Source organism: Acanthaster planci, linkage group LG10 (genome assembly GCF_054643075.1).
Source record: "Acanthaster planci isolate LZ-2023a linkage group LG10, COTS_SCS, whole genome shotgun sequence".
Taxonomy (NCBI): Eukaryota; Metazoa; Echinodermata; class Asteroidea; order Valvatida; family Acanthasteridae; genus Acanthaster; species Acanthaster planci.
Genome location: NC_141786.1, coordinates 7,186,966 through 7,212,475, shown reverse-complemented (window position 1 = coordinate 7,212,475; position 25,510 = coordinate 7,186,966). Strand labels below are relative to the sequence as shown.

The window sequence follows — 25,510 nt, the reverse complement described above, 5'->3', positions numbered from 1 at the left end:
CACCGACGGGGGGCAAGTCGGACTTACTGACTGGTGACGTATAGCACACGTTATACAATGAAGGCTATCAAATGAGGGCGCCTTGTCGGGGTTATGGAAGTTGCGCTGCCGGGCCGGCCGCGGAGCGTGTACCAACTAAAGGGAATTCGAGAGCAACGTAATTCCGGCTTGATTCAAGTCTAGATTCGAAGTTGCTGCCATGAAAGATTGTTCCCTGTTAACGATCACCGCTGCAGCGAGACTCAACGCGTCAGTTATTAAAGTTTTTATTTACGGTACCGACTTAATTTAGGGTTAATGCACTCAACTTACAACCATTAAGCAATAATTGACAGAATCAGAATCGATAATGCACGAACTCATTTGAAAAGTACAAGCAAATACTTCTCGCCATTTCTGATCACCCATTACATTGGTGTAACATATAAGGATAATGCTGCAACTTAGTACATTGCTTCCGCAACTCATTGAGAAACATTCACCACCCTGCAAAACACACCTCGTAAAAGTGGAACTGTGGAGCTTTATACAACTTTTTCTCGTCTATGGTGTCCTATAGACGACAAAATTGCATCTTGTCGCCACGACGCGACGGAGTAGTCGTAGCGTTGCGTCGTAGCGCCGGTACATGTACAACGCAACACATTTTTTACATACAATATTAGTACACGTGCATGCAAAGTGTTGCCTTTTAAGGTATTAAAGGATAAAGTTTAATTTCTTTGCTGCATACAGCGATGATCATGACACAGGGCTGCACCGAATACCATTGATTTTTTTTTTTTTTGGTGGTATTTTTAAAAACATTTACTGGACATCAGTATTGATTGATCGATGTAATTCTCACGTAGATCAATAATTCCTTTTTCCTCTATGCGTGTACCAATTTCGGAAACAGAATGATGTTGCAATCCCGTCCCGATGTTCACGTTGCTATTTGAAGAAGCTGCAATAAACAAGTCCAAGTCCTCAAACATATCAAGAGAAAGGCATTGCCAGTTCCGCCTAAACATGGTGCAGGCCTACTGTACACTGTACATGTACATAGCTGATTCAACAAGCGAAACGAATAAAATGAATATACCAGTTATTTTGAAGGACTTATACAAGTTTATGCAGCCAGGCGTACACACGCAACTCCAGCAGCTCGTTTCAACATCTGCCTTACGTTGACACTCCATGCACTTTGTACCTACATGTAGCTGGGTACACTTCGCAAGGTTAAATCGTAGAGAATTGGAAAGGACACATCATTATATGTGCTAGCTGTGGCAGGATGGATGCCGACTTTGACTGGAAGATGTATTTCCCGGTACTTCTGAATGCTCTGATGTCAGTGGTGGGTTTCGCCGTGACACTGAGGCTGTTGCCCATGTCTTACGAGCTGTTCTTGAAGGCAGGGCTGAGTGGCCGAGATATGAGCAAAAGGACGCCCCCGGGCGGCAAACCCGTGCAAGTGTAAGTAGCCTCCAGCATGTACGTCCAGGGCCTCTTTTGTACTAAATCAGTAGGACTATAATCAGCACAGTCTTGAATCTGACGCATATTTATCGCGTAGGCTACTCCTTCCACAGTTGATTTGCCTTTGAATGGAATCCGTTAGTGGGCACGGTGGGATTAACCAAGCAACAAACAGACAAAAGCACAAGTAACACTTAGTAACAGTCACACTACAGCCTGCTACAGCGAGTTCTGCAGTCAGTAGATTATCTATTTCAACTCCATGGCTGTGGTCTGACTTGTAGTTGGTGTCCACTTTTTGAACAAGGATAATCAGTCGTTTCGTGATCCGCGACATCATGCTTTAGTAATCTTGTGCTGTGATCCATTAAAGCGTTACATGTGTCCTTATATTTTATAACTTAGTCAAAAGGGCGGGAGAAAAGACTACACTTTGCAAATGTGTGAACAATTTGGCCTATGAAAAAGAGTTCCCAAACTGAAAAGGCTGGATGAGTCTGAACACCAAATGTTATTGGCCACCGGCTTGATGGGACACTGAAACCTTTTAAGGCAGTTCACAGTCGTCACATGACATCTGTGCATTAATTAAGCATGTGATGTGTGTGAAAATGTCACCCTAGAACTGCAGAGTTCATCATCGGCCATGCTCCCAGTGGGGTTTGCTGACCGCGGCACTCCCACAAGCATGGTGGATGACAAACCCCACAGTTCTGCTGTTCCATACATGTCAAATGCACACAGTTCATTTACCGTACATCACACATGCACTGGGCCAGACATGAAAGCAGTCTTTTTAACCCTAATCGCCAAGCATATTGTTTGGCTTGCACTACACAGTCAGACAGTACTACAGAATACTAAGAAGTAGTCTGAGCCTGAAGAACCAAGCACCACAGATTACTACGTCTGGCTAGGTTACTTCCGTTGTTACTTGTATAGAGAACAATAAAGCCATACATTCATAGTGCCACAGCACTGTATGGTACATTGTCTTATCTATTGTATCTTATAGCTTCAGAGAACAATAAAGTCATGTCCTGTTACAAGAGACAGGACTGAATACTACATGTTACTACAACTAGTAATTCGTAGTACTATGTAGGGTTAGGGTTAAAGTGTTGGATAGTTGAGCTTGTTTAGCTAGAGCTCACGATCTCTGCCCTGTTGCTTTACTCCCTGACAGTCCCGAATCCCTCGGGGTGATTGCTGGAGCTATGTTCCTCATCATCATGTTTCTCTTCATACCGGTGCCGTTCTGGACCTCGTGGTGGGCGGCTGAAAACTACGAGGACTTCCCACATCACAGGGTAAATTCAGTGGTTCATCAGACCCACTGGCGGCGGAAGTGGAAAGGGTTGAAGGGGGGAGCTGTTCCACCCCCCCAACACTTTCTGACTGAGAGGACTCCCCCACACCTCCCACCCACCCCCCTTTTGGCAGGTCCTACGTTGGGACATGGGGCATAATGGATCAATCTATTAATGGGTGATGCCTGATGGTCTCAGAAATTGGAATATTGATCTGCCACTGCTGGTCAGACCCAAGTCATGGCAGTTAGTTCCCATCGATGGCATGTTGTCATGTTTGAAGAGGTTTTTGCAAATTAGGCCAAGCATGTAGACTCCATTCAGGCCATTCAATTTCAACATTCCTTTCAACATTGATTTCGAAAATAAATATTTGAAAACTGTATTTGATAAACGATTAAATGTAGCACAGTCCTGGACTCCATGTAAGGAAAAGAGATGTTGAGATAAAAGTTGAGGGCCTGTTTGTTTCACATGGATCTGGATCGCGATCAGTGATCCAAACACTGGTTCTCACCATCCATTAGGCGAGTTTTGGTGTCCGAAAACCAGTGACGGATCACTGATTGTGCTCCAGATCCATGTGAAACAAACACAGCCCGAAATTGTATTACTATCATCATAGCCCCAGACTCCATGCAGGAAAAGGATACAAAAGTTGAGGCACCAATGTAAAAGCAGGCCTTCAGTACACATGACATGTACATACATACCGGGTACATGTACTTGTAGATGTTTCCAGACCAATTTGATTGGGGGGGGGCAATGTCTCATATTTGCTGTACACAAAATCAGGTAAGAGATCAGGAAGAAGACATAAAGTCTCCCGAATAAACGGATGATATTTTTGAAAAAGTGTGGTGATGGGGAGGAATGCATGTACCCAGTAACTGTCAAGCTGTTGTTGATAAAGATGAATAAGTCGGGACGTGTTTTCCGTCGACAGTTTGTCGAGTTCATCGCGGCGCTGCTCTCCATCTGCTGCATGATATTCCTGGGCTTCGCCGACGACGTTCTGAACCTACGCTGGCGTCACAAACTGCAGCTACCCACCATAGCCACCCTGCCTCTCCTTATGGTCTACATGGTCAACATCGGCTCCACCACCGTGGTGGTACCCAAGCCTCTGGACCAGTTTCTGGGCCCCATCTTCAATCTGGGTAGGTGTGCAGCAGGAGTCGGGTGCCTGCCTGCCCCTCCCTGACTGGGCAGACCAACGTTGCGGGCTGATAAGGACAGCCTGTAAATTTATCATTATTCTGTGATCACATCAAAAGTGCCGAATCAAAAATAACCCTTTTGACGATCCTACTTTGCATGACTTTTCCATTTTCCAATCTGACTACGGGATTCCAACACACCCTATTTTTCCAATTCTATGTTACTTTTCCGTGACTTTCTAGGACAACCATTTTTCCAGGATTTTCCATGGCTGTGGGAACCCTGACTGCCTGCCTGGCTGTCTCCCAGTCTGTAATGCTAAACAACTTTTCTCATTAAAGTGACATTAAATGTCGGGGAAATTGTCATATTTACTTGTAAGTCCTGAAAAAGTCATGGAATTTGCTTTTCCAATTTCTGTGGGAGCCCCAGTACTGCCACACTTTGCCAGATGATGCCACGTGCCATTGTAAATCTCATATACAAGGGAGCGAATTTCAGTCACATTTCCCAATCTGTGTTACAGCCTTTTGAATGGCTGTAATACCTTCTGCATTTAATTCTGGTCACCGGATTAGCCTATCCGCCCCGAGCTGAAGTGCACCCCCAATTGGCAAAAGAAAGACAGGTGGTTACAAGTGGGTTCTTGCACGCCTTCTGCATGTACGCAAAGACCATACATGCCGGAATAAACAAGTAACGCGTACTCAGCATGCTCCGCGTCAAATGTGCATGTACTGTACTTGCACGCCTCATGGTGTACCTGCCTGTACATGTACGTGCATGCTGTGAGTACCAAAAAACACGCCCTCTTTTGTTCCGCTCGCAGCGGATAATCATCCATAAATACAGTGTTCTGACCAAGAGTCATTTGAATGATATCTGTGTGATATTTCTCATCGCAACTTCCTACTACAGTCACGACAGTCAAGCTTCTTTAATAAGAACGTGCCATATTATTATAACATTCTGCTTTTAACAAGGAAAGTTTTAGGTTGCAATCATTGGTTCTTCGTCATTTTTGTTCCTGATAAAACAAAGTTCCTGTTATATTAAGATAATCTGCAAAGTCCAAAGTACTGCTTATAAGTTAATGAGGTTTGACTCTATTTCAACTGCCATGGAGACTAAGTATGTGCTGGGCCGTTAAGTAGTCATGGGCCAAGGCCAGACATGGCAGGTAATACCGCTCTGCAGCATTGTCAACAAAAATGATGATGCAGTAAAAATACTGGACAAACCTGATCAAATGAGCGTCAAGGGTCAGCATTTGTGAATAAAGACCAACTTTGTCAGGAGCTGCGGTCGCGATATCATGTAATTTGGAAAGATGGCATTTTTTTCAACACTGGCTTAATGTTCCATTTTCAAAAATTTGCTTGGCTGTGCAGAGCATGGATTGGATAGACGAAAACCTGTATGTTGTAGAGTTCACTCCCACTGATATGATAACAAAACTGTATTGTTGCCAACTTGACCAAAAATAATATTGTCTAGGACAAATTCATGATTGAGTATTTACCATCAACAATTTTGGTTGTAATTTTGCAGGTGTGCTGTACTATGTCTACATGGGCATGCTGGCAGTCTTCTGCACCAATGCCATCAACATTCTAGCGGGAATTAACGGCATTGAGGCTGGCCAATCCCTCATCATCGGGATCAGTATAATCGTCTTTAATCTCATCCAGTTGACCGGTAGGAATTGTGAATTGGATTTCTCACTGCTTGATTTTCAGAAATATGGGCGGGAAGCAGCTCTTCTCACCAAGATAAGATTGATTTTCGGCATGCTGGGCTCCCATGTATTGTTGAAAATGAAAGAGATGATGGGATTGGAGCTTTTTTGGATCCTGATCCTTCTAAGAGATTTTGCATGATTTAGGCGGGTCAGGCCCAAGTGATGTTGCCTTTAAAACTTGAGGCTTACTGCTCCAGAAATTAAGACAAAGACAAAAAATGCTCCTATGAAAAATGTTTCAGGATTGCAGAAGTTTTTGTTAGCAAAAATGCCTGGGATGTTAGGTCTCATTAACTTCCTGAACCAGATAATCCCAATAGAAACACCCTTCTGACAAAGCTCATCCCCACGATTTCAAGCAGCATTATAAATGGTTGAATGTTCTAACGATCAATTGTATCCTTGATCGAACACGTTATTAAATTAACAGTCGTTAGTCTCTGTAAATCACTATGCATTGAATTTCTCAGCAAAATTGGGTTGCATCTGACACTGTAGAAAAAACCATTAAAATGTAATTATAGTTGCAATACAAACCCCTATGAAAAGACATCTTGCTGATGAGGCATTGATAATTCAACAAGCATTTTTTCAACTCAAAACGTCTGGAACCTTTTAAGGTTCAGGATGATTCTCCTGCATTTTTTTAATTGGCTCAGGAGGGTGACACAGTAATGGTTCTTTCACACTCCATTACAATTTCCAGGTAACTATCCGGAAACCAATTTATTCTCGCTGTACTTCATTATTCCATATTGTGCGGTGTGTGCGGCCATCTTGTACCATAATTGGTGAGTCAAATGAAAACGGAGTTGTTTCTTCTTGTCCTGTGCCACTGGCATTAATCTATTTAATGATCCCCAACTACCCAAACTCCAACATTAACCCCAGCAGTCCTCAATCCCTCCAATTTCGATGTGATTTTTACATTTACACCCTAGGGAGTTAGGGCTTTGTTGTAATCTGTTGGGATGAGTACTGCACTGGTAAACTGGCTGTGTATTACTTGGGATGATTTGACATACCACAAATAAACAGAGTCCAACTGTTTACGTGCACAGGTTACTGCATGGTGTTGAGATTTGCAAGGATGTGGAAGGTTACTTGTAAATCAACCGAGGGAGATAGAGTTTAGGGCAGTTGTCTGCCAGGGAGGAAAGGGGGTATGAGCCCCAAGCTAGACCAAGAGAGGGCTCAATTTCCTAGCAACAGAGGCTCCTTTAGTCAGAGCAACACTTCGCTGGTTCACAAATGACTATGAAATACACGTGTTACAGTCGCGGCGCTACCAGCAAAATGAGCACTCTGACCAAATGTGGCTCTTTTGAACTAATGAGGGGGTGCTTCTGCTCGAGGCGGATAGGGCCATCAGCTGAAGGAAGTCGCTACCTACATGTATGAGCATAGAGAACACTTGCTTTACAGAGACAGGTCTACCAGCCCAAACCTAATGTTATGTTAATTGCTGGCGTTGGCTGGCTCCTGGGTAGTTTTTGCTCAACGTGTAAAATTTGTTTAAAATCTTTCCTACTGGAAAGTCGCTGCTGCCAGGAGTGGAGGTCACTGTGCACACCAAGGTTAGATGACCAATGCTCACCCCTACCATTTATTTTGGTGACTTCCCAGGTATCCCTCGGCCCTGTTTGTGGGCGACACGTTCTGCTATTTCTCGGGGATGACCTTCGCCGTGGTGGGCATCCTGGGCCACTCCAGCAAGACCATGCTGCTGTTCTTCATCCCTCAAGTCATCAACTTCCTCTACTCCATCCCGCAGCTCTTCCATTTTGTTCCGTGCCCAAGACACCGGCTGCCCAGGTCTGAATTTCTTTTTTCCTTTTTGAGGGAGGGGGAAGGTATGTACATGTACAAGGAGATGGCGTCCAATCTGTGTTTGCAATCCCCTGATTTGTCGTCATCAAAGTGGAAGGGCTCATCAGAATACCTTGTCGTGCATGTTCCCTGTAGCCAACGCTAACGTGGTCACGACTCTAGCAATATTACCAAGGCTGCAAATCTGCAAACAGCAGTCGACTGGTGTTATGTTGTATGTTCCTCTTAGCCAAATGTGTAGTCGTGACGCTTGCAATGTCACAGGGCAAAAATCCGAAATTAATTAACATCTCCCCGACGCAAATCCATCCTTGGAAATAAATGTTACCAATGCTACAAACCTGCAAACCAGCATCCAGGTGACTCGTTCACAGAGAAGCTGCTTACATGTATTCATGACTAAGAACTGGGGAGCATTGAAAATTGTCTCTGTTTTTTTCAATTGAAGTTGTGTTCAAAGGTTTTTCATATGGACGTGTTAAAAGTTTTGTTGCTTTTTAATGCCATTAGGTACAATCCAAAAACGGACAAGCTGGAAATGAGTTACACCAAATTCAAGACAAAAGATTTGAACATACTTGGTAAGCCATTTGAGAAATCACTAAATATCCGCTTATTAAAAACAAGTACCTCTTGACAAAGGTTATTGCGAGTTTAATGTTGATGAAACATCCTCTAAAATTCAGGGTGCAATTTTATGGAATGGAGGTGTTCAAGATTTGCTAATTCTCTGTGTCAAATGTTGTCCGGATGTCCCTGGAGGTCCATCACAGGCCATCAAGTTGTAAGCCATGTCATGGCGTATTTAAATGAACTATGACACAAGCAGTCCTTTCCTTACGACTGGTCTTGGGCAATGGCTGGTGATGATCTGTGAGATAGCAGCGCTCATTGATCTCTTTACTGACTGGTAGGGTGTCAAGATGGGTGGCTGGGCGCCATCTTTGAGTCCCAAATGTCCTCATGGCTTCTAGTAAAGTCTCGCTGGAAGATTTGAAATCTTGGTCACAATGGACTGTTGTGTAAGAACTTTTCGTGTGTCAGGCCTTTTCATGTGGACTTACCTTTATTTATGCTATTAGGGTATCCACTCCAAGCAGGACTTAGAGAGGGCGCAATATTTTTAAACCAAGAAAGGCTACTTCGGCGGGAACAGCCTTTAACTGGTTCACAAACGACTATGTAATGCATGTGTTCAGGTCCCTTTGCTTTCAAAAATGAATACTCCCCATTAACATGGCTCTTTTCAACCATTGAGGGAGTGCTCCTGCTCAAGATGGAGATAAAGACGAACTTTTTATGTCTTCAAAGTACAAATTATTTAGTTTTTGCACAACACTCCTTCATATTTCTTAACAACTTGAAAATTACATACTGTTACTCTGCATGGAATGTGTGATTGAGCTATGAAGGCCTCATTTGTTTATGCGTGACAAAATCCAGTCAGCAGAGAGATCGGTCGCTCTGTTTAATACTGAACATGGAGCTCGCCTCAATGCCAACCTCATCCCCAGGGATTAGTTTAGTTTCACTTCAATTTCGTAGTAACCCCCGGCAGCGCAATTTGTTCATGCATCTTGATGCGATACAGCAGTAGGGAAGGGTTAATTTACATCTTGCACTTGGTGTTATTATTTCAGTGTGAAGTACACGTTCATGGGTAATTCCAGATGTTAGGGGTCCAAAAGTGTGACATTTTCGTGTTCCTGTTACATCTGACCTTTGTTATTTGACATGGAAATATCACCAGAATTGATTTCAAGCATATCTCTCTGTGTTTGGCTGGTAATTTGCATTCATTCATCACTCTTGGAAATTAGAAAATGTGTTCTGAACTTACAAAATCTTATGTATGATGTGACAGGGACACGAAAAATAATGGACCCCTAATTTCTGGAATGACCCACATGTACTTGTTTTATTTTGAAGTTTCCTCATGAATTGTCACTTGGACTTCGCCTCAAAGACGGTGCTTCATTTTACCATTTTGTTTATGTTGATTCGAAATGTAATATTTCAAATTGGATGGATAGGAATTGAAGTTGACTGGGTTTTACTCCTCAACACTCTGCTGCATTGACCTTGTTTTATACCAGAATTTATACCAGAATTACATATACAAAAGCGAATGTTAATTTTGACATACTGCCTGGCACCAGACTACTCCTAACTAACATACTTGTACAAAATGTTTGAGCATGCAAATGATGCGGTATCAGTGGGACAGCAGATCGTTGTAGGGGGCATTCTTCTGGACACCTTGGGAACACATTTGCATTTGTACCTGTCAGGTATCTTGTATGCCTTGTATCTTACTCACAGGCAGGCTGGCCATTGGGGTCTTTGGGGCATTTCGGCTGATCGACATTAAACAGGGCGTCGGCGAGAACAAGGAGTACACAGAATGCAACAACTTCACCCTGATCAATTTTGTGCTGCGAGTGATTGGTCCCACCCGCGAACCGAGACTCACCACCTACATGCTGATCATTCAGGTAGACTGGGAGGAAATGTATACCAAATTATTTAACTCACACACAGGTCCTTGTCATTTGATTGGTGGAGCTCACATCATGTGACATTCATTGTTGCTGCCATTTATGGCTGGGCTCAAGAAGTTCCATTCACCCACATGGAATGGGACCTACCATTCCATAGCGAGGAACACCCTTGTTCCCATAGCTTTTAAGCAGTCAACCTTCACTGATTCTGAACAGCAGAGTGTCATAGACCAGAACCTGGGGAAAAGGTTGTGACCTGATTCATGCTGCTTGACCAGCACACACAATCATGGTGGTGATGTCAACAAATATGCCAACATTTGTGTGTCCATTTCTGACTGTCAATGGTGCTTAAGACCTGCACGTGAAAGCTGATGATGGACAGGCTACCTTTACACCCTGGTTTGAGTACGTGGATGCTGTGGAAAGAACCCGACTAATTTTTATCTGGATGGATGCAGACTAAAAAGTATGGCTGCCTTTGAATCACTTGGCTAAGGCTTGTAATCACACACAGCTCTATGGGAACTGGCTGTGGCCATTGCCATAGACTCATGCATCAGTTCTAGCCACAGCCAAGTAATTCAGAAGAGAGGAACCCCAAAGAGATAGTAGTCTCAGAGATGGCTTTTAGTATTAGTAAGTGCTCATATAGTTGAACTCCAAGATGCCTGTGTCTGGCAGTGCTCCAGAACAGGACTTTTCTTTTATGAAAAGAGGCTCAGAAATGTTGACAATTTGTATAAATGTGAGTAACAGTTCCTTGTGTTCTTGCAGATCTTGGGAAGTCTTGTAGCCTTTGCCATCCGCTACCAACTAGCCAGGGTCTTCTACGACGTTGTTGAGTGAAGAAATGATGTACACCCTAACAGGAAAATGTGAAACATATGCAAACTACCAGAGAGTGCCAGATGTATTTCCATTAGATCAACTGGCTGCGGCTAGCATTAACACACCATTGTATGGGAAGTGGCTACTGCGGCTAGCCAGTAACTATTCAACCAAATGTATGTTATTTCCAGCCGTAGCCATAATGTTTGGACACAGCCATTGGCTGACCTTTCCCCTTTTGTTCAGATACTGCATGCATCCATTTTAGGGATGTTACATGCATTTTACCACAGCACCTGCAAACAGTACTCACATATTTATATTCAAAAGTGCTGCTTCCTGTTGAAGGCTATACACATTTCTGGCATGTCGGTAGGGGTAATCGTTGGAATGGATTTCACCCTTTCATATTAAAAAAGAGTAGACACATGTCGTAAGATACAAATCTGATATTTATATGACATGCTTCTCAAGTTCATGTACATTTGTTTCACCGATGTAGTGTAGACATGGCTTTGTTTCTTATGTGGTGAAGAAAACTCCGGCAAAGCGCTGCTTTTTCTCCCACTTTGATAACTCCTCTGAGTTAGAAGAGCTGCCGGAACGCATCAACGTTTGAGCTATGTGATGTTTAGTTCTGGATTTTTGCTTTCCAGTTTTCGGGATTTATTTACCTGGAAGTCATGTTTTGGGGTTTGTTTTTTTTTTTTTGAGGTTTCAACAGTCCTGCATTGCTTCAGTTTTCAACTCTGGAGAAACAACCACATTCAAGATGCCTGTAGTTACAAGCTGTGTGTGAGAGAACTCATGTTTTGTCGGCTTTTAGAAGTCCCGAAAAGTCCCCCCGTGCTATTGTTACGGTCATAATCCCTCTGTTGGTTTTGTTCATGGCTCCTCCTACATCCCCTAGTCTCATCCAGCACGAGTTGACCCTCATTATCATATGACTAATTACTGTCAAAAATTAAAAATTCTGAGAAGAGCTGGCTCCCCTTTTGAGATAGGAATCACATTTTAAAATGTTTGTCAGTAGTAATGCATAACTCAGTAAGTTTTTATAGGATTACGTGTAACTGGAACACATGAAATTGGTATCCAAGTAACAATTTTTTGTACAGCTTATAGTGCATTGTGATATTTTTACCATAAAATGAAGGTTTATTCCAATTATGCACCCCAAAATTATGTAAATAGAGTCTGCTGTTTTGCCTTTTGCCCAAATGTTTAATTGTCGAAGTTACTTGCTGCAGTCATTTTGGGGCGCCTTAGGGCTGTATTCAACATCAAAGCACACCAAAATCAGACTTTTCCAATCAAACTTGGTGTGGGAAAAAGTAATCACTTTATTTATGCATTAATGTCATGGCTGCTAATTTGAAAGATGCCCTTTGCTGATATGGAAAATGTCGACAATTGATTAAAATGGGTATTTACTTTGTAACATTGTCAACAAGTAGATTGTGAAATGTTTCATTTCTGGTATTAAGATCTTAATAATTTTGTTTTGGGATCTAATAAAAGTTAAAATTCAGACAGTTTTTATGTGCCATATTATGACACTTTGCACAGTTGATACTCATTTCTGTTTGGCTCAACTAGCTTTCACGAAGTAATTTATAATTTCAGTAATATTTTTGAAAATCTGTAAAGATCTCGACAAATGAAATTGTATTTAAAGTTACGTACATATTTTTTATTTTTCCCTGTGGTATGTTTTTAGAGACCATTACATCTTTCCGCCTTTGAATTTATAATCTTTGAATATTTATCCCAGAAGCTGTGCCTGTTCAGTCCCACAAAATCTGACCTTATCTTTTATCGTGTACATTCTCGGGCAATTATCCCCATGATACGCGGATCATTAATTGCTAATAGCGCCCTCTTTCGTTCAACTCCTGGAGAACTGTCTGTGTTAACGGGACCGGAGCCTGAAGTACATGTACATATACGTTGTAAGTTACTCGTAAGTTCATTAAGTGTGAGGAAGCATGTTTTTTCCTGGAAAGAAGAAGACGACATGTGCGCAAAACGACTTCTCTCGTGGAGTAAAACTACCCCGTTGTCAATCACAATGCACGTTTTTGAGAGTACCTAACTAGCTACATGTACAGATTTGCGATACTTGCCTGCCAAAATTCTCTTTCTGTTGAGGGCGCTCTATGAAGAAAAGCTGTGACTGATAAAAACGCAACGGCGGATACATCTACCACAACCAGAGTAGCGAATCCGACTGTTAGATGTACAACCGGTACCAATTGTAACTTTGACGGGGAAAGATTTCAAATAGCTTTCTTGCAGCAATGTTTCAAGTAATTCAGAAAAAAAATAATTAAGTTCACTCTTTCACGAGATCATGAACCGCCCACCTTCAAGAAACGGATGCACAGTGTCGACGTCGCTGCAATTCTAATTTCACCAATGTAATCGTGTAATTAAATTAATTTAAAGAGATTATGCTCCAAATTAACTAACTTGATTTTGGCACTCTTTCTTTACTGATTGAATTACGATTATAACTTTTTCAGATGTCTTTTTACTGCCTTTTTTATATTACCAATAATGAAATTAATTAAGACACAGAACATCCTAAACATGGAGGAATTGGTTTACAATCCTGACAGAATATCTCTTTAACGGTCCTGTTTAATTTGGGGTCCCAACGGTTCTGCGTCCCTGCTACATCTGACCTGTTTAATATGACCATGTGTTCCTTCCTCCATGACACTGGAAACATCGATGAAATTGACTTCAAAATATTATTATTAAAATATTATTATTATTTGCTTGTTTTGGAAGTTATACAAATCATAATATAATACGTATCTTTTTTTATAATTATTTCAGATATGATAGGGATACGAAAAATAGAACCAGACTGAGATGATAAAAACCGCGGAGGCCAATTAAAAGACCCTTTATGCTGCTGTTTATTTGTACCGGTATCAATATACACAACGCGCGTGCTGCTGTATGTAATTTATGCTGCTAGCTGTACACGTACACTGGGCTGCATGCCGGCCGTATGTCCACATCGACCATCAGCGGAGCGCATCTCTCATGCCATATTATAAACTGACTGGAATGTCAAGCTCGCGACGTCTTTGCAAGGTTTTTTTTTTCTTCACCAACAAAAGCTCATCAAAAATGCCAGTGTGACAGCTCCAAGGCCTGAAGACGTCTCCCCGGGATATTAAACGATCTCCCCGTGTATACAGTTTCATCTGCGCGGTTTGTTGTTTTGGCCAAATATGTCATCCGAGCAAGGAGCAGATACTCACAGCGACGACCTCGGCCGGCATGTGTGGACGCACGGCAGTGAATGGCTCAACAAAATGGCCGGCCTGACGGCGTACTTTCTGGCGGCGCTCCAGTCGGGAGAAATCGACATTTTGAACGTTCTGCTCATCTTTTGGTTTGTGCTGGCGGGGCTGGTGGTAGCCACGGTGTCATGGTACGACTCTATGAGGAGAACCAAGGGCCAGAAAGTTGCTGCGGGTGGCAGGGAAGGCGGGGACGGGGCCGCCCGCGGAAGTCCGGGAAGGGCCGGCCGGAGCGAGGCATCACCGGGCCTGTCGCCCGGCGCAACCGGGGACGCTGGTGCCGAGACGTGCCGGTGGTTGAACTCGGTCGTTGCTTGGATGTATATGCACCAGTCGCAGGCACCTGGACAGTTATTAACAGCCTGGTTAAAGGCACTAAATGAGCAGACAAGAAAAAGAGGGGTAGGTATTTAAAGGCCTCTCCAGCAGTATTAAGTTATAGTCTGTCAGTAGAGGTGCAGATCACAACACAGGGACTGTCCCTGAATATGGAGAAGTCCCTTTATTTTGGGACAAAATCAGTCCCCCAAAACAGAGAATTTCCCGCAAGGCCTAAATGGGGCCAATTTTTTTTAAGTGGGCTTGGAGATCCTACCATTGCCCAGGGGATTCATTTATTGCCATAGGCCTAATTAGATTCAGCAGAAAAAAACACCCAGGGCTGACGTTCAAAAAAAAATCTTACCGTTTATGTCTAGGATTATGAGCAAGAGTATGCAATGTAGCATAAAGGGTGGGGAAAAGACTATATCAGAATAATTTTTTCCAAATATCCATCCTTTACGTATACTCAATCGAGTGGCATGGCGCAAAGTTTATAAAAAAACAATGTGAATATCTTAAATGGATGGAAAATGAGGGAGGAAAAAAATGATAATAGTGCATGGATTTTTTGACCCAATGCCACTTGGGAAAAGGTCCCCTTTTATGGGGACATTCTCTTTTGGGGGGGACTGGTGTTGTCCCCATATAAAGGGAATTCTCCAAATCCAGGGACAGTCCCTGAGTTGTGATCTGCGCCTCTACTCTCTGTAGCCTGTTGGCAATCATAGTGACATTGTCATTGTCATGGATGTCAGGATAAGACTAGGCCTACCTGTACATTTGGGTCAGCTCTCATGACAGTTGACATCCCACTGAATGTAAAACAATGCCAAGTATGACAATTAAATTGTTAAGGACCTACATGTACATCTAAGTCTGCATCTGCCCTTGTGCCTGATGTACACGTATTAGGCCCTACATGTACTGTAGATTAATGTTTATATTTTCATTAATCAGTTTGCAGCACCTTCTTGTATTCAGTCTGAGTAACTTGAACCAGAACCCTATCAATCACCTCTTTTAACGTTTGGACATGGTCCTAGTATCACAATTTGTCGGGTCCTGTAGTTACCATGGTTACTGGGACGAGCAGCACCTATTGTGGTAAGGTTAGTACCATCTCAATTTGCCAAAGATATACTCTTTACATGTACATTCATTTGTTACATGATTGTATGCACAGACTGTGGTTCCTGTCTCCAATGCTGCCGATTGGTGCAGTAGAGGTAAATACAGTGTAGCAACCAGTCTAAAGTGCCATATAGGTAACTGCAGCAATGTCAGCTTTTTGATTGCGCAGCTGTGCATTTTGTAGCAAAACCTTTTACGTGTATTGTACCATCAACGTATGAACTTTCTGCCAACTATGGTTCCCTACACCATCACTGGTAGGCAAAAGAGAAAGTTCTACTGTACATGTACATGAATTCTTGGTAAACACATCAGGAGGCCCCCCCCGTCGAAGTGGAAGCATTGTGCCACCCACGCAGCATGAGCAAAAACCTGGTGGGGGGGGGTTGGCACAGATATCCCTCCAGTTTTGGAACAGGGATGGATCATTTATAAGATCACCCCCCCCGCATTTTTTTGTGCTAAGTAAAAATAAAAATTGTTTATTATCACCCATGTGCTCTCAGACAGACAGTCAGAGTAAAAAGGCCACTTGATAATGCATCTCACTTTAGTTTAGAGTTGGATTCAGAAATAGACAGATTATAGGAAATACACTACATTCAGATGAATGATTAGGGTGATTTTTCAGTTTATACTGATTTGCAGACTGGACTACTGGCCTGTACACTGTAAACCTTCAGTTCATTCGTTCTTTATTTGCATACAGTACATGCACCAGTACGTACATACGTGTACATGTACATGTAGGCGCATTACAATAATGATCATGAACAGTTCTTATAAATTGCAGTTTTATAAAGTCTCCATGCGCTGTATTAACATTGTCCTTGCACATTGGACTCACAATTGAATGTTCCTGAAAAATCTCAGCTCGCTGGGGAGTCTGATGCTTCCATATCAGATGCAAATGGCTAAACATACCAGTATACTACAGCTAAACATACTGGTACACTACTGAAAAAAAAAGTTAAGGACCCATTTTTTCTTAATTTGTAATTTTTTTCTGAGTAAAATATCTCATATAAAAAGAGTATACATGTACACAAAATACCAAACCACATCTGCCCTCAAAGGTACATGTACCCATTTACTCCTGGGTGGAGAGGGACACATAGGGGTAAAGTGATTTGCCCAAGATCACAACATGCTGCCACCAGCTGGATTCGAACCCCTGACCCAATGATCAGACGCTACAAGCCCTATTAAACCACTAGGCCACATGCCATGCCTAGTTTACATGTATCTTCATACGGTAGCGGGCTGTCATAGTGTCGGAAATATGCATGGCTCCTACAAAAAACAATTTTATGAGGGGATGGTGCCTGAGGGATACCCATGGCAGTGTCACGTGGTTCTCAGTCTCCTCACCCACCATTGCTGGTCACTTCCCAATCCCTCCTGCCACTCAACAACACAAATTTATGCTACTGCCGCGCAGGAGCAAGAGATGGCATATTTTTACACAGCAACAGTGTCCCCTTAGTGGAAACTCCCCTAGGTGGAACTCTCCATCTTGACAGGTTAATGCGTACCTGCCTTAGGAGGCCGCCAAGCACACACGGTCAGTTTCTGTCAGAAGACATGTATACATCCGGTCTAAAAATTTACTTTGTTCAGATCTCTCATGTTTTTTGTCCGTTGTTCTTGCATCACATGTGAGGTGGTCACGCTGTGTGTTCCTCTGTCCCTTTGCATTTGACCAGTTTAATAAAAAAAATATCTTGCTAAACAGTTTTTAAAGAGTCCATTTTAAAAGATACAATCCTCATCCGAATCTAATTCCTGCTGTCAAATGCTAACAGTCAGAGACTGTTGCTCTGCAGAAGGTCCTGCATGTAGTGCATGCATAAAAAAAGGGAAATCCATGTTCAGAATCCTGCAGGAAACCCAAACTTTTCACCTACATGTAGAGTGGAGACCGCATACAAACATGACAAATGTACATGTATTATTATTAGATTTCCTTTTCTACCTTGTACATTGTACCATACATGTACTTTGTTCAGGATTTGGACGTTCAGAAATCATTTGAAAATAAATGAGATATATTCAGTGTGATAGTTAACAATGTACATGTACATACAATGTAGGAGCCCAACTGGTATTGTGCTTGTTACATGTACACTGTAGTTGTTGACACATGTACACTGTACATGTAATACATGTACATGTACATGTAGTACTTTGGCATGTTGCACACAGCCTACCCCATGTACCAGTATACACTCTCTGATTGTTAAATGCACCTGGTGCAGTGCTAATGAAGGCCCATTACTCGCTGAGTCAGGCACCCATACTGTACGTGTACATGTACATCATGAAGCAAATAACAAGTACAGGTACCATTATGCCGCTGCCCAGGCGCGGCCTGGATGTTGTTTGTCGATTGTCTGTCAGCTCCCAGATCTGCCCAACCAACCTAATGGATGATAATTGAGTTGTGTCATTTACATGCAAATGAGTGCCCAGTTGTCGGTGGGCAAGGCAGTCATATTGCACGCACAAATGTACATGTACATCAGACTGCTCTATGCATAATTGGTCTCCCTGTTATTTTCCATTCATCTTCTGTGCGTTAATACATAATCAATATTATGAGTAAGCGTACTGAACGATAACAATGGAGAACAGAATAATTTCGAATTTTGTTATAAAGACTTGTTCGCAGGTTATTTGGACAACACAGTGCTGCTCTTTTTGACTAAAACTACCATTGGTATGAGGAAAACATTTTTGTCCGTGCTTCTAACTTCTCAATAAAAGAAAAAAACAAAAAATAAATGCCCGCTTAAAATTAATGCCAAAAAGTCCTACCCATGATTGTGTACAGTACCAGTGCTTGTTACCTGGTTATGGGGGCTACACACGTTGACTATGGAGGTCAAATTTCTGTCTTTACAATGCGGTTCACACTAGGACATCGACCCTTAAGACTGTGGAGGCAGGTCTACCCTGCGCCATTTAATTTTTTTTACACTTTAAGGACAATTGAATTAAATGGAACTTCCAATTTTTGTCAATCTTTTTTATAACAATTCATTGCAAGTTTACCAGTATGTTCAGTGAGTTTGCTAGTTTTCAATTTTAATTTCAAAGCTACATTTTTTTCAAAATTCTTTCTCTTTTGGCTGCCCTCACTTTTGTTTGTTATTCTGAGTTTTCTTAAAAGATTTTAAAAACATTTGTTTTACTTCTGCTACGTCCATGCACATGGGGTCTGTTTCACATTCCACAACCATGCTAATGAAATTTGTATGCGTACATTGTTACGCACGTGTATCTTTTTTCAGAGTACTTGTACAGGTACATGTACATGTATTTGCATGTGATCGCTCATGAGTCCATGCACCGGCACTCCTGAGTCTCAACTTGAAAACTATTCACCAAAAGGCAACCATGCATTTCTTTGTGGAAAAAAGGTGTTTCCAGATGAGCGTGTTCCAGATGAGTGTATTCCAGATGAGTGTGTTCCAGATGAGTGTGTTCCAGATGAGTGTGAACCCAGATGAGTGTGTTCCAGATGAGTGTGTTCAGTTGAGTGTGAACCAGATGAGTGTTTTCCAGATGAGTGTGTTCTAAATGAATGTGAACCCAGATGAGTGTGTTCCAGATGAGTGTGAACCCAGTTGAGTGTGTTTTCCAGATGAGTGTTTTCCAGATTAGTGTGTTCTAAATGAGTGTAAACCCAGATGAGTGTGAACCCAGATGGGTGTGTTCCAGATGAGTGTGTTCCAGATGAGTGTGAACCCAGATGAGTGTGTTTCAGATGAGAGTGAACCCAGATGAGCGTGTTCCAGATGAGTGTGTTCCAGAAGAGTGTGTTCAAAAACAACAGCCTTAATTTTTCTTTTGTGAGTGAAAATACCGGTGTGCACGTCTTACATGTAAAAGCCCTGACAATTCACACACAAACTGCACAAAGTTGTCTATTCAGTCAAAATTAGTCAAAGACATGATATGTACATGTAGGCCTACATTAGTACAATGTATGTTTGGTAGTACCGATAAATGAAGCAGAAGGCAGCAATCGGCTGTCTGTGACCCAGGGTTTCGGCCAGCATGTGAAAATTGAACTCAAGTTTGCCTTGATTTGAAAAAGTGAAACAGTGCCCAATTGTTGCTGAAGTTTAAATCTGCTTTTACAGGCTTGTTTTTACATGTCCAAAAGGGTGAAAAATGTGACGCCTAGACACCAGCACGCCTTCATACATACATGTACAAAAACATGTACATGTACACATATCGGTACGTGTTTATGTACCGCATCCTGTACATTAAGGCCTGCAAATACTCGGTATGAAAGCAAACTTGCTTTTGTGATGTCAGATCAATTATTCCTGGGAATTTCACATTTCAAATGGAGTGAAATAAGCAGCAGATGTTTCATAATATGTCAAAGTTGCTTCACTTTCACATTTGCCTGAAGTACATGCAAACCGGCCTTAATTTCTCAGTAATGTATCCATTTGCATTAGCAACAGGAAACTGCACTTTTGAAATGTGTCGAGTTGCTCTCTACTGTCTACACTGAAAGTACATGTATGTACTGCATTAATAAACCATACGGTTGAATTTGAAGTTGCATGACATATACCTGGGGATTTTCAAGAGTTTCCTTTTTCAAAATTCGTCAAAAATTCATAGCTTCATTTACTGGACGTTTACACCCACACAAATAACTGTCTTGTGGCTACTCTAATCTGACAGACAGCATCTATTGATACGAGTCCGGGTATTTCAGCCGGGCCTGCCTCCTTGTAAAGAGAGCTGAGATTGTGCGTTAATTTTGTTTTCTTCCTGAACTGGCCCAGTGATTAGCGTGCAGCAGTATTGTATCGCTCTCCCCTCGAGTGCTTTTGTCCCCGTTGGTAATCCGCTTGCACTGAATGTCACAAACAGTGGTATAATCATTCAAAACAATGATGGATTTCCTCTGCAAAATATTGACAACTGAAAAAATGTTGGCAATTCCCAGCAGCTCGGTCTTTTGTTCCGAGTGCAGTCTTTGTTACCAGGCCCAGCTCTTTTGTCAGATCTCGGGCAGCCCGGCTATGTGTACATACATGTACAAACCCTAGGAGTTCGGATCCAGAAACCGCAGCAGCAAGTGGTTAAAACCCCAACCCGCCTCAATCCTCCAAAATCCTCCGGGTAGTTTTGGAGGATTTTGGAGGATTGAGGATGAATGCTGATTAAAAGCTGGAAAAGTTTGGAGGATTGAGGATGAAAGGTGAACGAAGTACATGTATGTACATGTACTAAAAATTGGTCACATAGTGGTGCATATGGTGACACATTATAATGTTTACTTACCAATACATGTGCCCAAGGACAGTGTGTTCCATTGTTCACTGCTACTGGTCATGAATTACACAGTCCTCAACTGTAGTGTGTTAAAATAAAGGTATATGTCTGCTTTGTTTATTACAAAAATAAAGCCGTCAGCCAACTCTGCAAAAAAATAACTTCAGCTCAGCATCCAGATGGCTTGAAGCCAGTCACATGACCTGATGCCAGTCACATGGTCTGAAGCCAGTCATATTTCCTGAAGCAGAAATTTAGGCATGCAGGTTTTCAGGCAAAAAAAGCCTGATTTCAGGCTTTTTTTCATTGAAAATGTTGGGTTTGTATTTCGGCTTCCCTGGCCTTTATGGCTGTTGATTTAACATCTCTGCCAAAAGGTCCAATGCAAAGTACCAGTAGCGAGTGTCCTTTTTCCCCACATTTTCTTTTGTTATAAATGCTAATATCTATTGAAGGCCAGATTTAATGGCCCCATACTCTTACCGACGAGGATCTACAGTAGTATAATTTTAAGGGGATAGAAGTTGCTATCTGAACCTCTGTCAACTCACTTTGAAAAAAGATAAGCTGGTCACACTGCAGATTTGAAAACCACTCAGAAAACTCATGAAAAGATACCGTACTTCCGATCTTCAGGTAGAGTGCCGGTAGGCACTGTCTTATGCACCTTAAGGTGTAAAAAAAACTGTAATGCTGTTGTTTCTTCTTTCCTTTTGCAGAGTTCTGTTCAGGTGACATTTGACCGGCTGAAGGCAGGCAGCCTACCTCCTAAATTTAGTGCAATCCGAGCTGAGGCTGGCCCCAGAGATCTGCTGGTAAGTGATTCAGCGGTCGCTCTGTGCGTTAATAGTAGAGGGTGTTGTAACAGCGAATAATTGGGGGATTTTAACCAAATCTCTTCAAGAGCTGTTCGAGTTAAAAATGTGCATGCTGAATTTAATGAGAGTTGTCATGAATACTGTGTTCATACACCTTCAGATTTTTGTTCTAATAATTTCTGATACCGACAAAATCCCCCCCCCCAAAATACCGAAAGTTTTCTTCCCTACTTGTCATTTTGCCTCCACCCTGAAAAACTCCCAACAAATACCGGTATAACAGCCATTCTTCCTTCTTATCACTAAGTCTAGAACAGTTCCAGGTACATGTAACCATGGTAACTGTATACGAGGAAATTAACATGTACATGTATACTTAATATAATTTGCTTCCGTCTTGTTTAGAAGAGAGTCACATGTACACCCTCCTTCCTCCATGTACATTAAGTGTACATTTACATGTACACTTAACTTTCTGGCACACATGCCCAACGTGTGCTGATTGAGTAACCAGTTTTCCACGGACAGTACATACATGTACACTGTACATGTACACATGCACATTTATGCATCTTCTTTCTGTGACCGCTTCATTTCTGAAGTCTGCATGCGCATGTGCGTGCAAAACTTCTGCGTGTCTCTTTCCAAAAGGGAGAAGAAAAACTCTACGCATACATACTTGATAGTTTAGTGATAGGAAGTTGCAGCTGTTGCGTTCACTTATCATTGCCCTGGCAGGAGATAGGCTCACATCGTCATTTATTTAAGACCGTGCACATTACACTTTCTTGTATCCCAGCTGGGGAGTCATCAGCCAGTAACAAGATGAAATCTCCCCAGGTTGTGATGAGAGATTGGAATCAAATAACGATGAAGCCAACTATCTTGACGTGAAAATCTGGCAAAAGTACAAATATGGGAAATGTCAGAAAGGCTGGTTTTCAGGTTTTAGGATCGGGAATGTCCTTCGTCAGTCTTAAACGTGCGTTTAAGACCAGCTCAGGAGAATGGACGTGACTGGGCATTGCCAGCATTTGTTCTCCTGAGCAAGGTCTTAAACATCAATTAGTTTAAGACTGGCTGTAAGTAGATATTTATTCCCATTCATCATGTTCATAAATACCTTTTTATTCAGAAAGTTAAAAGAAGTCAACGTACGGATTTCCAACAATTTTGTTCAAAAACCAGTTTTCATTTTTCCGCACACCACTTTCCATTTTATGGTTTCTTTTGAAAGTTGTCCAAGACAATCCCTTTCAATGGACGTGGTGCGTGCGTAGTGCATGGCGTGCACCCAGACTCCTGACCAATCATACCGGATTAAACTGTCTCATATCCATGTGCCAGCGCATGATTCACGCAGTGGGCATTGTCATTTCTAAGCGGCATTATCAAATGCTAATACACGGTCACGTGATGCGTTTCAACCAATAGGAATAGAAAAACTGTCCCAGGTATGAATAGTTATTAAATAGGTAATGATAGAGTGGATATTTTCCCACAATTCCATGTGAGGAGTGTTATTAGGAGGCATTGGATAATTTGCTTGAGTCAAGTGTTCACAGGAGTCACTGCGGTGAATTTGTCTTTGGAACATGTTTTGCGCCACTTTCAAACTACCGGTTTCTGATATCTCTCCGGTTACCATGGTTATTCTCTCTGAAAAATGCACATTTTCAAAATTACTATATTTTACATTTACAGGCTATTTCTTAGAAATGAAGACATTTCTGCGACGTCATTGCAAGACGAGACGGTTCATTTCGGTGGTTTTCCGTTCAAATTCTAAACCTTAAAGTGCTCACTGAAAATAATTAAGTAGACTTTCCTCATTGGCCTGCTGTCTTGAACCAGAATGAGAAACAGATCACTGAAGCTAATAAATTTACAGCAAAAAGATTTCTGCCTGGAATGACATCACGTTTTTGCTCATGTACATGTGCATGTATGTTGTTGCATGCAGGTACAGGTACATGCACATTATGCACATCAAAGTTTATGTTTTTAAACTACATACTGTACTGCATGTGCACAGACTTTAGCCTAACTGGAAATCATGCCACAGATTTGTGATTCCAGCAGATCCATCGTACAGGTACATACATGTACAGTGTACAAGTACCCTGTATGCACCTGTGCATGTACCCTGTACCCTGTATGTACATTTACATGTACAGTATGTACATGTTTGTGTGCATGTGTATTGTACAAAGTGTACATGTACAGATGTGCACATGTACAGATGTGCACTGTACTGGTTCGTTGGGCAGTATCCGCCCCACCATTGTGTTATGCCACGTTTAATTCGCAACCCTCAAAATGATAGAAAATGATTGCTTCCCCCCCCTCCCCGCACTTAGCATTTTCCATTGCTGTTTCCACGGCAACTTGCTCAATTGTGGGTGTCCACTAGAAAATTGCCTGTATGGTACCCCGTACATGTACTGTACATGTATACCAGTATTGTATGCTGGCTGATCTATTGTAGTTCATTTCATGATACATGTACATGTACAAATATTACGAAGTGCATACAATATAAATACAAAGTGTAAAAAGAAAGAAAATCCATTCCATGTATTTACAAAAACTGCACATGTGCATCGGACAGATTGTCCCCAGTTTCATTTTCGAGGGAGTTTCCACTTTTTTTAAACAATGTTCCAGTAAAGTCGTAGAGTGTACTGCGATTTAAATGTACATGTGAAGATGGAAAATTTTATTGGAGTGTCTAAGTTGTAAATTACAATGTACATGTACACGTGCATGTGTACACATGTATAGTAGTGATGAAAATTGTGGTTTACACTCATTATGTACAAGGCAAGCTATATGTAGGGTACCGGGTAGCAGTATACCGGTAAATTTTAGTTGTTACATGTACTGGCAGGCCTCGAAATAGTGCTGGTGAAGTGTACAAATTCTAGCTAAAATTGCTCTGGGCTACCTAAATTTGGTTCCTTGGTTGCCCAATGGGCTTGTGGAAAAATTCCGAATAAGCCAACCTGTTAAAATGTAGATCAAAATAAATACATGTATTCAATATAAATCAATCTATCAATATAAATACCAGAAAGTAAGCAAAAAGTGGAAATTTTTGCCTAACGTAAGCAACCCAAATGAGGGGAAAGCTGGAGCAAAGAGGTGATTTTGTTCCCAACTCCGTTACCAGTGAATCAAGTGATGTTTAACTAATATTATTAACTAACTATTTTCTGAAATGTCAGATGCGTTATTCGTGAGCTGATAACAAATTTGGGATTTTAAATTTTTTATATACATGTACTGGTACGGGCTAGTAAAACTCTAAACAGGCTAATAAAATATCCAGTTAACTTGCCCAGTGGGCGAGCCAGGAAAAAAAGTTAGCGCAAGGCCTGACTGGTACATTCGTCTTTGCATGTTTTGTAACCCTCATTTTTCTTAGGTAAACATACATGTACATGTACATAGATGTACCGTGATTTTAGGCATTGCCTGGTCACGCATTGGGTGTCTTTCCAATACTATCTCGTGAAGTGTTCATAAATGTACATGCACATGTACCAGTATGTTTGGATCTGACCCATCCTGATTTGAGCAACACTTTTTTTCATGGGGAAGGGGGGGGAGTTGTCTGACAAAGGCTTCTGGGGTCAATAGAGGGTTTGCAGGGGTGCCATCTTGTTCTTGTAGGCCAGTGCTTTTGTTCCATGGTGTATTCACAAAGGAGGTTTTCCTGTGGCACTGAAGAACAGCTCTGCAAGATAGCTATGTATTGTGCAAAGCCCTTACA

At 41.8% G+C, this 25,510-nt stretch overlaps 2 protein-coding genes across 15 annotated transcripts in view; both read left to right on the top strand.

The window, feature by feature from the left end:
* Window positions 1-1,142: 1,142 nt before the first annotated feature.
* LOC110988344 (UDP-N-acetylglucosamine--dolichyl-phosphate N-acetylglucosaminephosphotransferase-like) lies at window positions 1,143-12,366 on the top strand. 2 transcript variants are annotated; one of them, XR_015426598.1, is made up of 10 exons: window positions 1,143-1,458; window positions 2,648-2,771; window positions 3,718-3,931; window positions 5,484-5,630; window positions 6,380-6,464; window positions 7,300-7,488; window positions 8,014-8,084; window positions 9,826-9,998; window positions 10,782-11,011; window positions 11,550-12,366. XR_015426598.1 is itself a non-coding variant. In XM_022251741.2 (9 exons), exons 1-9 carry the CDS (start codon window positions 1,277-1,279, stop codon window positions 10,851-10,853), a joined length of 1,257 nt encoding a protein of 418 aa, XP_022107433.1. In that variant the 5' UTR covers window positions 1,143-1,276; the 3' UTR covers window positions 10,854-12,366. The 2 variants fall into 2 exon arrangements, 1 of the variants encoding a protein (XP_022107433.1); XM_022251741.2 differs by having other exon boundaries at window positions 10,782-12,366.
* A 1,487-nt stretch (window positions 12,367-13,853) lies between these two features.
* Window positions 13,854-25,510, top strand: part of LOC110988350 (phospholipid transfer protein C2CD2L-like) — an 85,743-nt gene continuing 74,086 nt past the window's right edge. For all 13 annotated transcript variants that reach the window (XM_087141899.1, XM_087141903.1, XM_087141910.1 and 10 more), the window contains exons 1-2: window positions 13,854-14,557; window positions 21,637-21,732. In XM_087141899.1, the coding sequence (XP_086998025.1) occupies window positions 14,084-14,557; window positions 21,637-21,732 (570 nt within the window). In that variant the 5' untranslated portion in view covers window positions 13,854-14,083. The remainder of the gene's footprint in view (window positions 14,558-21,636; window positions 21,733-25,510) is intronic.